The sequence below is a fragment of the Miscanthus floridulus genome, chromosome 6 (genome assembly GCF_019320115.1).
Source record: "Miscanthus floridulus cultivar M001 chromosome 6, ASM1932011v1, whole genome shotgun sequence".
Lineage (NCBI taxonomy): Eukaryota > Viridiplantae > Streptophyta > Magnoliopsida > Poales > Poaceae > Miscanthus > Miscanthus floridulus.
Window position 1 is genome coordinate 133,417,450 of NC_089585.1, and position 16,754 is coordinate 133,434,203.

At 41.2% G+C, this 16,754-nt stretch overlaps 1 protein-coding gene across 1 annotated transcript; it reads left to right on the forward strand.

The window, feature by feature from the left end:
* Positions 1 to 7,768: 7,768 nt before the first annotated feature.
* Positions 7,769 to 16,660, forward strand: LOC136457026 (alpha-glucosidase 2-like). Its single transcript, XM_066457066.1, is given in 25 exon segments — positions 7,769 to 8,203; positions 8,696 to 8,769; positions 9,187 to 9,438; positions 9,687 to 9,861; positions 9,989 to 10,075; positions 10,448 to 10,516; positions 11,040 to 11,066; positions 11,068 to 11,137; positions 11,411 to 11,493; positions 11,756 to 11,863; positions 12,070 to 12,191; positions 12,272 to 12,317; positions 12,319 to 12,380; positions 12,457 to 12,530; positions 13,007 to 13,132; positions 14,105 to 14,172; positions 14,306 to 14,455; positions 14,560 to 14,610; positions 14,994 to 15,050; positions 15,133 to 15,279; positions 15,365 to 15,456; positions 15,766 to 15,875; positions 15,957 to 16,020; positions 16,120 to 16,243; positions 16,245 to 16,660. Coding segments are annotated over 25 exon segments (2,604 nt in total). The 5' UTR covers positions 7,769 to 7,867; the 3' UTR covers positions 16,275 to 16,660.
* The last annotated feature ends 94 nt before the right edge of the window (positions 16,661 to 16,754 follow it).

Consider the following 16,754-nt stretch of genomic DNA (forward strand, 5'->3'; position numbering starts at 1 on the left):
TCGATCAGTTTCGGATTGAAACCCTAACCCTAACCGGGTAAAAAAATAGAAAAGAGACCGGGAGGGTGGCGGGCGTCACTGACTGTCGGTCACCATCGCCACCGCGCGGGGAAAGGTGCCGCACCGCCGTCTTCGCCGGTGCGCGACAAGAAAAGAATAGACCCCGTTCAGATCTGAGAATAGAAGAGCAAGGGTAGATCTCGGCAGGGTCTAGAAATGATTAGAAAAGGAAAGAATGAATTAGATCCTTTCAGATCTGAGCAGACAGAAGGGGTTTCCTAACCCTAACCCTAAATGGGTGAAGGAAAGAACAAAAGAAGAGGGATTCGGCCTAGAAGAGAATCAAAGCCGAACCCTAAACCCGTGAAGACCCTCTGGGGAAGAAGAACAGTGGGTCGGATTCCAAACCCTAACCCTAGATCTAAACCCTAACCCCCAACACCGGTTCGGATATGAGAAGTAGAATCCAAATCCAAAAGAAGAAGGGCACGGGGAAGAAGAGGAAAGGGAAGGGCAGAGGCCTACCTCGCCACTGCCGACACCGCCATCGTGCGGGATGAACAGGCGCGCTGCCGCTTCGCCAGCGCATGAGAAGGCACTGCTGCCGCTAGGGCATGGCCCTCACGGGCGCGGTAGGGCACTGCCGCCAGGCCACTAATGGTGGTGCGCTCACTCATTGGGGAGCACGCGCACTGGCGAGGGGGCTGGCGATGGTGCCATGGCTGTTCGCTCTCTGCGCTCACTCTCTAGGCTGCGGGGGAGCCGAAGAGGACCGGCGGTGGCACTGCTACGCTGGTCTGTCTCTCTTCTAACTGCGTCGCTGAGGAGGAAAGAGAAAGGGAACAAAGCAAATGAACTAGGGTTACGGGAGGAGCCACGCCGAGCGGGTTTTGTTCGCCCGAGAACCACGCATAGCCATCGGATCTGATCCAACAGCGACCAGAGAACAGGCTATCTTTCGGCCTAGGCGGGCGAGGGCACGAGGCCGCTTTCCTGGCCTAGGCCCAGGTTGCGTCCTGGACGTGGGGGAGCGCGCGAGCGGCCGTGGCCGTGGGCGTCTTTGCCGGTTGGGCTGAAGACCGTAAAAGGAATGAATCAATTTTTCTTTTTCTTTTTCCAATAAATGTTTATTTCCTAGAAAATAGATAAATGGCTTAAAGAAAATAAGAAAAATCATTTTTCCTGTGGGTAAAATTCACTAAATTAAGATTATTTTTTCGCTGCTAAAGAAATTGTTTATTCTCCAGTTATTTTAAACCAACGTGATATTTAATTAGAGAAAAAGAGATTATGACATGATTATGATGTTATTTTCTGACCAACGTTGTTAATAACAATATCGTAATCAACCAACGTGATATTTAATTGGAGAAAAAGAGATTATGACATGATTATGATGTTGTTATTTTCTGATCAACGTTGTTAATAACAATATCGTAATCAACCAACGTGATATTTAATTGGAGAAAAAGAAATTTTGACATGATTATGATGTTGTTATTTTTTGACCAACGATGTTAATAATAATATCGTAATTTTAATGATTTTATACATTAATTCTATTTCGGTCCAACGGTGATGTAGAATTAGTGTATACGAACAGTTGTATGTTTTAATTTTGACCAATATTGGAATCAATGCATGCAATTGTTGTCATTATTTATGTTCTTACTCTATATGAATTGTGTTGGCAGGCGAATACAATTTAATGGGTTATATCAAAGAGATCCCCACTCTCAAATATGACAACTACACGAAGTGGAAGAAAAAGATTGATCTGGCCTTCATCTTCGCTAAGGTGGACTAGGTAATCACCTCATCGTGTCCCACTGAGCCTGTGGCACCGGTGAGGGAGACAAACGAGGCTGATGCCGCTTGGGACAACTAAAGAGAGAGATTTTGAATCCCAAAAGATGTCCTATGACCTTGAGCATAGGAAGTGGGTCACTGCCAACAAGAAATATTTGACTATGATAAAGAACATGATTGAGCCTGCAATTGTGGGCTAAATCCCAGAGTGTGACACGGTCATCCGAGTACCTCTGATAGAATAAAGAGTTAGTTTACTAGCCCTTCAAAGACATATGCTACTACAGCTGATAAAGCAGCTGGTGACAGAGAGTTACTCTAAAATGATGGCATAAGAGAGCTCACGATGCGTCGTCGAAATTATGGCACTGTCATTTAGGCCATATTTCGACGGGAAGAATAGAAAGACTAGTTAAGAATAATATTCTTCCTCCATTAGAGCTCTCATATTTAGAATAATGCAGAGAAATATATAAAAGGAAAGTATGTAAAGAAAATTAAGAAATATGCCAAACGAAGCGTAGGAATTTAACAAATTATTCACATAGACATCTATGGTCAGTTTCCTATAAAGAGTGTGGATGGTTATGATTCGTTCATAACATTCACAGATAATTACTCCCATTATGGCTACATTTATCCAATCAAAGAAAGAACAGAAATATTGGATAAATTTAAGATATTTAAGGCAGAAGTTGAAAATCAACACTAATTAAAGATTAAGATAGTCAGGTCCGACCAGTGGGGGGAGTACTATGGTCAGCATACCCCTATATGGCCAAGTTCCTAGACCTTTTGTAAGGTTCTTATAGGAGAATGGCATAGTAGCCCAGTATTCTACACCAGGATGAACCTTAGCAGAATGGAGTATCTGAAAGACGCAATCATACCCTGATGGATATGATGCGAAGCATGATAAGTTACTCCACCTTACCGTTGAGGCTAGTGGATAGAGACATTAAAAACCACCATTCATATTCTCAATAGAGTACCAGGTAAGTCAGTGCCCTAAAACACCGTATGAGTTGTGGACAGAAAGAGTACCCTCACTAAACCACTTACGTGTGGGGGAGTCCTGCTGAGGCTAAAGTATTTAACCCAAACATTGGGAAGCTAGATCCTAAAATAGTAAGTTGCCATTTCATTGGCTACCCAGAAAAGTCAAAAGGTTTTCATTTCTACTGTCTAGAGAGACATACAAAGTTTATGGAAACAAGACACGCTATCTTCCTAGAGGATAAAATAATGAGGGGGAGCATGGTAGCTCGAGAAATTGACCTTGAAGAGAAGCGAGTGTATGCGCCTACTCTGATGATTCATGAGCCATTTTTCTCACTACCTGCGGTCGCTGCACCGACAATGCAAGATACTATGGTGTCAACACCTGTTGTTATTTTGTTTGTGGAAACAATGAATGACGATGAGGAATCTTTTCTTTAGGATCCTATAGAACCTATTGCCACACATGAGAGGAAGCAACAACAGCCTTAAATAGAAGATGTGCCAAATGTGGAGGCCCCTAGAAGGTCTCAAAGAGTTAGAAAATCAGCTATTACTGCTGACTATGAAGTATACAACACTGAGAAATTTCAAATGGAGGATGATCCCATCTCATTTGAAGAAGCCATGAGAAGTGATCATTCATCAAAGTGGCTTGAGGCCATGAAAGATGAAATAAAATCTATGAATGCCAATAAAGTTTGGGACTTGAAAATAATTCCTAAAGGAGCAAAAACAATAGGTTGTAAATGGGTCTACAAAACAAAACTTGACTCTTAAGGGAATATAGAGAGATATAAAGCGCGACTTGTGCCAAAAGGCTTTACGCAAAGAGAAGGGATTGATTACAATGAGACCTTTTCTCCAGTCTCATGTAAAGATTCCTTCAGAATCATAATGGCATTAGTGGCACATTACAATTTAGAATTACATCAGATGGATGTAAATACGGCATTTCTCAATGGGAACTTGGAGGAAAATGTTTACATGGCACAACCGAAAGGCTTTGTTATGAAAGGAAAAGAACGAATGGGATGCCGCCTAAAGAAGTCCATTTATGGATTAAAATAAGCTTCAAGACAGTGATACTTGAAGTTTGATCAGACAATAAGGAATTTTGAGTTTAAAGAGAATGTTGAGGACAATTGTGTCTATGCAAAGTTTAAGAATGGGAAGTTTATATTCCTTATCCTATATGTGGATAATATCTTACTTGCTAGTAGTGATGTCAGTCTACTACTGGAGACAAAGAAGTTTTTGTCCTCAAAATTTGATATGAAAGATCTTGGTGAAGCTTCGTTCGTTCTAGGGATCGAGATTCACCGAGATAGAAGTAAAGGGGTATTAGGACTGTCACAAAAGGCATACATAGAAAAGATCTTAAAGAAATTCAGTATGCATAAATGTAGTCCCTCACATGCTCCTATAGTTAAGGGCGACAGATATGAGGATTTTCAATGCCCTGGGAACCAGTATGAGATCGATCAAATGAAAATGGTTCTATATGCTTTAGTTGTCGGAAGTTTGCAATATGCTCAAGTATGTACGCGCTTTGACTTGGCATTTTGTTATCGGGTTACTTGATAGATTCCAGAGCAATCCTAGAACAGAACATTAGAAAATAATAAAGAAAGTCTTCATTATTTGCAAGGAACGAAAAGCCTCATTATGACGTATAGAAGATCAGATTCACTCCATATAGTGGGATATTCTGATTCTGATTATGCGGGAGATGATAGAAAATTCACGTCTAGATATGTACTCACTCTCGTAAGGGGAGTTATTTCATGGAAAAGCTCAAAGCAAACCGTCGCTACATTGTCCACAATGTATGTCGAGTTTGTAGCGTGTTATGAGGCAACGGGACAGGTGAACTGGCTAAAGAAGTTTATACCCGGTTTGAAGGTGGTTGACGACATCTATAGACCACTTAAGTTATACTATGATAATAATCCGGCAGTACAGTATGCTCACAATAATAAGTCAAGTGGTGCTACCAAACACATTGACATAAAGTATTATGTTGTGAAAGATAAAGTCCAGGATCATGTCATAAGTCTTAAGTATATAAGTACCGAAAAGATGCTCGCGGATCCGCTTACAAAAGGCTTACCACCCAACGTGTTCAGAGAACATGTAGCTAGCATGGGTTTAAGGAAAAACCTAAAATTTCTGGACAAAAGAAGGCCCAAAGTTAAGTATCTATTTCAGAACAGAGTGGTGTGTTGTAACTGTTAAATCTATCGACAATTGACCATGACGATGAAACATGCTCTATGCGCTAATCTATAATAGAATGAACAAAAGTAAATGATATGAAATTGAAAGATGGTAGTGAGATCAAGGGGGAGAATATTAGTTGATCTCCATCAACGGCCTATTGAGCCCTTGGATCTGCGCCCTGATCGGGGACGTCCAACCCTAATATGATTGGTGGACCCCTGTCGCACAGCACTATAAGGAGAGGTGGGGATCATGGCTCTAACTACGAGGTTGACCAAAGCCGCCGTGACCCACCAACAGAAAACCTAACCCGATCTAAAAAGGGTGTTGCCAGCGACGGGAAGATCCACTGACTTCACCGCCACCACCTCATTGTCGCCTCTGCATCGCCACTAGACCTCGCCACCACTACACTGGACTCCACTACGCCGAGCTGCCATGACACCGACGTCCAAGTCGCTGCGGCGCCATGGACCGAATGATGACCTAGGGCGAGGTACATCAATAGTTTCCCCATCTTAGTAAGCTGCTATCCCATGATCTACGGTTCTGAGGTACTTTGTTTCTAACACAGGCAAGTTCAACCCTTGATTCTTCACTACAAGACCATCTTCAAACAGGAGTTTGCTCAGGTTATTCTTAGAGCAAAAGATAGCTTAGCTCTGTTGCTTTCCCAATGGCTAGAAGCTTATGTGTAATTCTATAGATTTTCTCTATTTCTTTTTTTGTTTCTTGAGACTCTTTGTAAGACATTTGTACCTCTTTTAAATTTCAATAAAAGCACAATAGGGGAGCGCCCCTTCCTGTTTCCCTAAAAAAACAAGTTATAACCAAACCCGAGATGCATTAACACAAGAGATCAGAGAGGCAAAGTCCGGCCACGGTTGACGTGTAGGCAACACACTGCTAGGGGCTCTTCCAGTCACGAATTCATGTGTCAGAGATATGAGTCCTGGGGTACCCTCACCTGACCATATATCTGGCCCATCTACGGAGGACGACCGAGGAGGAAGCTCGCGAGGACTAGGGGCAAGCTACCAATTTGGAGATCACGATATATCAAGGATATCTGCCACTATCACAGCTATGGTAGGATAGAATTGATTTAGTTGTAACAAACTCAGAATCCAATCTATAGCGCCGATCGCCCTCGTTGTAACCCTACCCCTCTGCCTATATAAAGAGGGGTAAGGACTCCGCGATCGTCATGTCCACCACGACACCATCGCCTCATTTCAATATACCTCGTAGCTAGGAGCAACAACCCCTGTAATCGAGCATACGAATACAAGAAGAAGTAGCAACTGGACGTACGACTTTTACTCGCTTCTCGGGGCCCAAACTAGTATAAATCTCTGTGTCTCGTGTGCGACCATCTGGATCAATCTACGCAATCACGTTGCTAGGCATTGCCGAGCTAAATAATCCGACACCATGTTTGTATAATCGTAGTCGTGTTTTGACAGGTCGCTGTGGTTTGTTCGTCTACGATGGTAGGCCTCTCGTTGCCTGTTGTTCGTCGAACACCATGTCTTTGTATTGAACCTTTTTCTCTTAATAAAATACGTATAAAACCATCGTTTGCAAAAAAAAGATGAATTGGCATCACAATAAAAAAGGTCATGACAAAAAAAGAGTGAAGATGAAGATCCGATGCATGACGCCTAAGGAATAAAAAGAAAGGGATCCGTCTTCTCAGTCACTAGGTACACCCGCACTACCAGAACCTCCGTCGAGCCTCTCACGAGCCCTCGGGTGAGGGAGGTGGAGGCGACAGGATCTCCAGATCCGCTTTGTGGAAGGCAAGCATGAGAGGAGAGAAAACCCTAGTGAGGCGACACAAATGATACCAGGTTGAGAGAGGGTGCATGGGAGCAGTGACCCTATCGAGGCTTAGTGTGCAGAGCTATCATAAGGGTCATGCACAACGGGTGCAGGAGCAGGTCAATTAGAGCATCAGCAGTGTATAGGATCGATCCTGGTTCTATCCCATGATTTGATGGCACATGTTAAAAACGTAGCAATGTATAGAACCGACGTCGAACCTATAAATGGAGCCCACGACATTAAAAAAAGGCAGCCCAACTTGCGATGCTCGGTGACCAACAGGCCAACAGCGCCCGGTGCCGGTGCCCAGTGGCCCCCACCCCTCCTTTCTTTACGAGATGATTCTGCGGCAGGAGAGAGAATGGTGGATGGGAGCGGGTTCTATCCATCGCACCTGGTTCTTCAACGAACCAGCGACGCAATGTATCGACCCAGGTCGATAAAAGATAGGACCGACATACAGCTCATTCGGTTGGCTGGTTCGTATCGTTGCTGGTTCGTTTACGTGAGAGAGAAGTACTGCTGGCTGGTTTACATGAACAGTGTTTTGCTGAGAGGGCTGGCCAGCCAGCCCAGCCAGCCGCTCCCAGCCGATCGGGCCGATAGAACCATACACTGCGGATGCTCTTAGGTGCACATGGGCTACAGGAGCAAGCCCGCATAGCTGGAGATGGAAAAATCGGCTGTTTCTATTGATGCAGGTTGGACATGCTTTGAGTATATTGTTAGAATGAATATGGGGTAATTAAACATATGAAAATTGTACTACTAAGGTTTAGATAAGAGGAATCAAATCCTCTACTGCTGGAATATGAGATCACCATTCCCTGTGACATGGACAAAGCACCGGAGACTTGAAGTCAGGGTAAGGATGGGCTTAGGCGTAAATCCGATATTACGTGACCGCAAAAGCGAGGCGAAAATAAGCTAAGTACGTATCGAAACCCCTCCGGTCTCCCAAGACCCAGACCCCAGCAGAAACGGCGAGATTGCCGGCGAGAGTTTTCCTATGACCGGCGGCAGCAGCAGCACCCGGCGTCCGACCGCCGCTGCCAGGAGCCGCGGGAGGCCCTCTGAGGCCTCGGAGCCGAACGCACGCCGAGCCGCGGCCGCAGCGGCGCGGCGCCGTGGCCGCGGCGACCATGGGCCCCTGCGCCTCATGGACGTGAGGCCCCGAACCCTCGCGCTCTTCGTGATTGCTTCCTTCGCCCTCGTGTCGGTCGCCTTCGTGGTGTATACTGGTGGGTGGTGGGAGGAGGCGGAAGGCGAGGGCGCGGCGACGCTGCGAAAGGTCATGCGCTCCGTAACGCCGCTGTCAGCGCCCAGGATGATGGATCTGCCTCAGGTGATGCGCATTTGGTTGCCACGTTGTTTTTGTCCCGAAGGTTGAATGAAATTGCACGACAGCTAAAGCTAGTAGGGAAGTACACCACTCTAGTTTCAGGGCCTTAAGTTGATTTTGGAAGTGTTGCTTTATGTATTCGTGAAGTAGTAGTGACCACTGATTTAGCATCAGGTGAGATTGGCAGTTGGCACCATGAGCTATTAATGGTGCATCACTTCATATTTAACGATGATAGACTTATGTTGAAGCGCAGTAGTATGTACTGATGTTGGTAAACAAAGCTAGTCAAATTTGTTTGTTGCAAAGTGCTTTTGATAAAATGCACACTAACATATGTATTTATACTTCTTTCTAGTGTGCACTTGATTTTCTCTCAATCTAGTTTTTTTTTCCTGAATGATGCATAATTGAAAGGCTCTCATTTCTTTGTATCCTTGGGTTTTATTAGTAACCATGTTACCTTTCTGATGGTTCATGCCTAAATGATTGCAGTTTCAAAGTAACCACAAGGAAAGTTTGTATTGGGGCACTTATAGACCAAATGTGTACCTTGGAATTCGTGCAAGGTGCTAAACTTTTGCAAAGCCTCCCTATTTTCCTTCACAACAAGTTAATTACTGAAAATTATTCCCTTCCTGTAGTTCTCTACTTCTCTACTAGTTGGACTACATTTGAAAGTTCATGTTCCTCGTATAAATAGTTTTGATGATGTTTCCTTACTGTCATGAAAGTTAGAATCTTATAACTGAGAAGCCCCCCCTTCACCACCGCCCCCCCCCCCCCCCCCCCCCCCCCTCCCTCCTTGTCCCTCTGTGCCTTCATGTGGAGTCAATCATCTTTATGCAATGAAAGTACTTCTATACTGTGCCTTTTAAAATAATACACCATGCTATTTTTTTAGCTGAAAGTACCATCTTTATGCAATGAGAGTATTTTGGAACCAAGGATTCAAGAATTTCTTGCTAATGTTACCTCTATTTCAGAACCCCCCTGTCTCTAATTGCTGGATTGATGTGGATTGGCTTGAAAAATGGACAATACTTTCTTCGTCATGTTTGCCAAGATTCTGATGAGCTGAGCACATTTGGGTGGACAGCTCACAATGGTAGGGATTATGGACGTCAAGTGCTGGTTGATCATGGCCTATTCTTGACTACTAGTTTTCTGAAAGAGAAAGGAGAGAGCAGTGGTTATGGTGGAGACTGGGCAGTTCGATTGGACGCTAACAGCGAGAGGTAAGCATACTTTCATTATCTGCAAATTGAAGAAAAGAGCATTTCAATCTTACCGAAAAGCTGTTTTAACGCATCTCAATTTGTAAACATACTAAACAGAGGATGGAAAGAATGATAAGTCTGAATTGTTTCCTTCGTTGCGACGTAGCCTGATCCCAGCTCAGTAGGATATCGCCTGTGATTACTTACTTGCAACCCTTCAAAGTTATCCAAAAGAAATTTATTCCATGTTGTTAAACTTTCTCTAGGTCAGACTTAAGTGATGCTCAAGAAAGCACCACACATCTTTTTTTCTACGTTGCTGATGAAACTGGAAATCAGATCACTATGGGTTCATATGAACCTTCATCAAGAGGCCCTGTTCTTTTGGCATCTGGGTCGCATGAGGAGATTGGTAATTGGGAATTGTACTTGAGATCTGAGGTATCCTTGTCTTGATAGTTTTTGACCTCGTTAGCTCCTCAGTACTGTTTGCTATGGGATATGCTGGTGCAACTCCATTTGACTAACTTTCATATGGATATAATATATGCAACTCTGTTTCTCACAGGACAATTTGGAAATTCACAGAGCTGGATTCAAATCAATGAGTATGCATAATCTGAGTGACCTAGTACAACAAGCTGTTGCGACTAATGTATTCTAAACTCCTCATCATTTACCTTATTACTCCCTATGTCCCAAATTGTAAATTGTTGATTTTTGACTTTATCTTAAGTCAAACTTATCTAACTTTGACCAAGTTTATAGAAAAATATATTAGCATTTACTATATCAAATGAATCCACTATCAAAATATATTTCATGATGTATCTTATGAATATAGTTTGACGTAGTAGATGTTTGTATATTTTTCTATAAACTTGGTAAAATTAGAAAAGTTTGACTTAGAACAAAGCTAAAACAACTTACAATTAGGAACAGAGGGAGTATTTTGGGAAAAAATCAGAACATTTTGTATTTCATTAAGTACATTTCCATGTAACTACTTATATGGATTTATCTCTAGGCAATGCAAACTGGAAACCTTAATCTACCAGACAGTACTGAGGATTCTTCAAATATAATGGTCTATCAGGTAACTGGAAGAGGGCAAGGAAATTTATCCATCATTATAATTTAGGGTAATTATGTATTCCTCATGTATGTGTGAAGCCTTTCGGTAGAAAGAGTCATTAACACCATCTTATTTCCTTTTGACTTTCGTAAAATGATAAATGATGCGGAACATGTGCTTGTTTACTCAGTATAATGTCAAGAAGCAGGTGTTGCATGCAATAACTTTGATCACTGGCACGTCATATACTCATATTTCAGTTAAGCATTAGCAGTAGAAATATATTAGCACATTAGTAGTAATATGTATGGATTGGACACATGGAGGATGTATTGAGGCTATTTTTTGGTGAACTACTTTATATATTTTGTTGTTTTCTACTTTATAAGTTATGTAACCTTTGTTTCAAAAAAAAAAAGTTATGTAACCAAATGTTACTGTTATCCTCTGTTGATACTTCTGATCCATGTTTACTGCGATCTAGCCTTATGTTGTTTCTCATGAGCTATTGCATTATGATTTATACTTTATTTTGATTTGATAGGTTTCCATAAAGACTCCTGCTCAAATAGGACATAGTATTCTTGTCAGGGTCTTCCTCAAAGTCTCCAGTGATTGAAGAGCGGATTAGCAAGCTAACAGGTGATTCTGCTGCGTAGCGCATACTGCAAACACTATATGTGATTCTTCTGATTCTATTTGTCAGTGAGATGCAAAGTCACCACCCATATTATTTACGCACTGATCATTTTGATTTTTGAACAAATCTATTTGGCTCTTGGCTTGTTCTACATCCTTGCATAATTTTCTGGATCTGTTTTATCTACATCTCGTCTTTGCGATGAATATGAAATTCAAGAACGCTGTAAGCACAATATATCTGTTGTTTTAGTTGCTTCTCACTAATGATGTCAGGTCCCATGCTGAGTACCCGTCTTGAAACAAAACAAAAGGAATTTGAAGAGAAATATGATCGAATCTTCAATGTAAATAATAAGGTGCGCTGTGTTGGATGAGCATTTTGTTTGACATTCCACAATTTTTTCTTTTGTTTTTGCAGTATCTGCAGTTGTTATATTCTCACTGTATTATTGTTTCCTACGAATCAAATCATTTTTTATCCTTGATTAAAATATTTCTTTCCCAAGGGATGCTACTCATTACTTTATTGGCTCTTGTATTTGTTTGTAGACAATTAGTAAAACTTGACTAAAGTTTTTGTCGTTGACCTATGCTGACGTAGTTTTCATTTTGATTAAGATTGATTCCAGAGAATTATCTGTTGGTAGAGCTGCCTTGTCAAGTCTTCTTGGCGGTGTTGGCTACTTCTATGGGCAGTCCAAAATTGCACTTCCGAAAGGTTTTACAGTAAGTTTTAGAGCTTCACCTGATATCGGTTTCATTTGTTCATATGTTGTGATCTGCTCTTGTTCTGAGAAATTGCTGTCTCAGGATACTTTTTTTGATTAGCTGCGTGTTATTTTTATACTGTTTTGTAGTATGTTGCATCTGAATTCCTAAGCTAATTACAAGTCACAGACAACCAAAACTTAATGCTTATGTTTCTTTGTCAGCAAAAAAATGGGGATAAATATATTCCATATTGGCCCGCTGCGTTATATACAGCTGTGCCCAGCCGCTCATTCTTTCCAAGGGGATTTCTGTGGGATGAGGGCTTCCATCAATTAGTCATTTGGTAACCATGAGTTTTTATCTCAGTGTTCAATGAAGGTTTTCTGCTGTATGCTAATGCACATCCCGGTGGTTGATGTACAGGCGTTGGGATGTGCATATATCTATGGATATCATTGGACATTGGTTAGGATCTGCTTAATTCAGATGGATGGATTCCTAGGGAGCAAATCTTAGGAGCTGAAGCTTTAAGGTTGTTTCTACTGTCACAACCAGTGATAAATTTAGTGTGACACTTCTTATATAATCCAACTTCTGCAATCATGCAGTAAAGTTCCTGAGGAGTTTGTTCTGCAGTACCCTTCCAATGGGAACCCTCCAACTTTATTTCTTGCGATACGTGGTAAGCCTCGAAGCCATTACTTTCTTTCTTGCTCCTCATGTTGATGATGTGTTTATTGTATCTTGTGATATCTAATTCTTTGTTTTCTCTGATATTTAGTGTAACTTGCATGCATGGCATGCCTTTAAATGAAAAATGCTGAAGCATAACCTATAAAATCAATTTACAAACTGTAGTTCTCTGTTCCTCTTTTTCCAATATTCAAATGCCATAATATATGAAAAAGGGCACGGCAAATAGTGCTCAAGGAACAGAAGACCTGTCTTGGGAATATTACAAAATATGTTAGTTTGTAATATTTTGGTGTATGTTTATCCAATTATAAACATTCAAATGCTAAGAAATTTTGTTGACTGGCAAGCACGAAAAGTCTGTTAAACATATGAAGGTCCATAAGAGTTGAAGTCTTTAACTGTAAATCTGTAATCAAGTCTTGCTTTCGATTAATTTGTCATCTGCTCTTTGTCTTGGGACAGATTTGGCAAGTGGAATACATGCACATCAGTTTTCAGATGAGGAAGCTGAAAAGATTTCCAGTTTTCTTGAAAGGGCTTATATACGGCTAAATTCTTGGTTTCAGTGGTTCAACAGTACACAATCAGGTGAGCTTTCTTTTCCCACTTTCATTTTCTGTACTCATATTGACTAGTGTGGGAGTTTAATGCTGTTGCCATGATTATTTTCTGAAACACACAAACACAATAAACCTAAGCTGTTATATGGTGTACTGAGATGATAGTTGAAAGCCTAACAAGAGGCACTAGCTCAGTCTATTATTAGGTGCTAGCCGTGGTTGTATGGTACAAAAAAAAATCAGAAGATGAGATACGGTTGGGCCTTTGAAGCCTTCACTGGGTGCTATTAATTTTTGGAGTATATTTCAATTGCAGAATATCACTTTCAGTTACTGCTGGCTTCAGTTCATTAATTGTAGTCAGCATAATTTCTTATCAGAACCTAAGCTTGATCAGAAATAATCTGTTGACATAGCTGACAGAGTCATTCCGGTCGATCTCCTAGACTTCCTTTTGTAGAGGCACATCAGATTTGCAGAACTGATCTCTGGTTGCTCCATATTTTATACTCTCACCTCAAGTCGGTGAAAAAAGTATATTTGGTTCTAAACTATTCTTTTGTAATTGTGGTCCTCAGCTAGTTAAGTAGCTGTTACATCTCAAATCCACTGTTCAAAAAAAAAAGAAATGTGGCCCAACTGCTTTTGAGTCTTTAGAGCTTAAATAGTTTTGTATTTCCTTGTCCAACTATTGGACCTGTTCTGCTTGTTCAAAATAGGAAGCATTCACTTTGGTAGGGAATGATTTTATGTGTTTTGATGATCCTCTAAGATATAAACACCATCTAATTGTCACGTGGCTTCACCCTGTGCAGTAGAACTTTCTACAAATCCATCTAAGCGGTAAGATATGAGATATTTGTTTCATAAAATTGAAGTGAAAGCTATTCCCTTGTGAGGTCAATGGACACGGAATATACATTTGCTCGTTCCATATATGATTCTACTTGTCAGTGTCAACACTTCTACATTTGGCTTATTTATCATAAATTGTTCATAGGTAAATATGAAGGCACCTTCTATTGGCATGGAAGAGACAACATAACAACAAGGGAGTTGAACCCAAAGGTTTTTACATAATTCATTGTGGCTTGCTCCTGTACTGATCAGTTGGTCAAAAGTTTTTTCATCGAGCCCACGTCATGCCAACATTAGAGTTCCTTCACTTTGCACTTACCTGATGTTCCCAATTACTTTGCAGACTCTGACATCTGGATTGGATGACTATCCTCGTGCATCTCACCCTAATGATGAAGAACGGCATGTTGACCTTCGTTGTTGGATGCTTCTAGCTGCAAATTGCATCCGTTCCATTGCAGAGTTTCTTAAAATGGATGGTGCTCTTGAGAAGGTAGTTCAGTATGGATGTAGGAACATGACTTGCTTAATTCGAGTTGATTTGTCTCAATCATTGACTTTGCCTCCTCTTTGAAAAAAATTGTTGAATTTTTGCAGGATTACTATAAGATATCAAATCAACTTTCTGATTTCGGAACACTTAACAAGGTACTGTGTTGTCAATTCCTTTTTTTTCGAAACACAGACACTCATGCATGATACATGCAAGTCCTTGAATTTATGTATCATACTGGAATTATTTTTTGGAGACCACTCAAGTATTTTGGCCCTGTCTTGACTCCATAAAACTAAACTTCTCTCCTCTTGAGAGTGGACCTCTCAATTATTTCCTCTGTATGGAATCTTCTAGAAAATTGTACGTTTGCAAAAATTCTGCCTTAAAACATGGTTTTATTCTAGTTGATATATTGATCATGTTCTGAACCCTGATTGTGCCTTTATGAGACAATATTGGTTTAGTTCCAAAATCGAAACAACCTGATGACTACTGCTTGTTACATTCAGTTATGTAATTATTGGCATTTTTACAGTTGCACTTGGATGACAAAATTGGTGCTTATTTTGATTATGGTAACCATACTGAAAAGGTCAGCACGGTGCTTCCTCTGAGCTTTGGTACTTTTTTGCCACACATTGTTCTCAACTTTGATTGTGAGGTTATTTTTGTAGGTTCGATTGAGATGGTTTGATGTGAAAGACAAGGATACTATGAGACGAGAGTTCTTGCGGGAAACATTACAACCCCCTCAGCTGCAGTTAGTACCCCATGTTGGCTATGTCAGCCTCTTCCCATTCATGATGGGGACTATTCCACCTGTATGTTACTTCTGTCTGTCTTGTTTATCACTTAAATGTTTTTTCTGATGTCCATCTTAATTAATAATCACATTTGACTGCTCAGGAATCGTGGGTTCTTGAGAAGCAGCTCGATCTGATATCTAATACCTCTATACTGTGGACAGATTATGGCCTTCGATCACTTTCTAGAAAAAGGTAAATGGTCATGATTTGGTCTATTATTTTGTCCATTCTCCCCTCCCCCTCATCCACCCCAAACGGCCAAACCCCCAACCCTTCTCCCAAACCACACACACCCCACATAAGTCATTGGATATCTGGAGCATATATGCTATTGCTTTCCTATCCTATGAATGGCATAGGCTTCAATTCAATGTGGTTAGATGGAATTTTCAAACTGCATTCATGCTCCCAATACTTTATTACCGTAGCTCAAGTTATATAGCTATATTATTTGGTCATCCAATAACTGGGTTCTGAAGTATCTACTAATACATGGTCCAGTTCAATATATATGAAGCGTAACACAGAGCATGACCCGCCTTATTGGAGAGGTGCCATTTGGATAAACATGAACTACATGGTACTTTCCGCACTACATCATTATGCACATGGTAAGCTCTTTAATTGCCTAGTTTATACCCTTTGCAAACCCTTCTGCTGGCACAATGATCTAACATTGTGCTTTCCTGTAGAGGATGGTCCATATAGCGGCAGGGCAGGGGAATTGTATGACAAGCTAAGATCAAATCTTATCCGGTGTGTTCATTCTTCTCTTGAGTTGAAACCAAATGAATTCGCTGAACTGTAGCTTGTCTAATACATTGCTGACACTACTTTCCGGTTTTACCTTTACAGGAATATCGTGCAGAATTACGATGAAACGGGGTTCTTCTGGGAAAACTATGACCAGAAGAACAAAGGAAAGGGAAAGGGTGCACGGTCATTTACTGGATGGACTTCACTTATTGTTCTGATCATAGGCAGAGTCCTACCCAACATTGCATAGGTGAGATGTACATTGCAAACAACCAGAGCAGAAGATAGCTATGGCAGATGGAATGAAGGGGCTGACAGCTGGCTGTTGTTTAGCTTGATTTCCAACCAGAATAATGGGAGAACTTGATTCGTAGCATTAGCTGCCTTAATCATGAAGATTTTGACAATAACTCCTGGCCAATCTGTTCAGCATCATTTATACAGTGTTAACGGTCATCCCTGTCCTCTCTCATACTGTAAACTAGTTCCTCGAAGAACTAATTTTTGGGGTCACGAAATCCACCCCAGGAAAGCATGAGCGTATGGAAACATTTGGTTCTTGAAATCTGATACTACGTGGATCTGTTACTTGCTATCGAACGTCTATGAATATGAATGTAATCTGCTACTGCTCTTATTATGCTTGACTATTTGCACAATACGGGTACAACGGCCGAATGATCCCTGAAGAAACATGCTGCCCGAGTATGTGACTGATACCTTTGCATTTTACT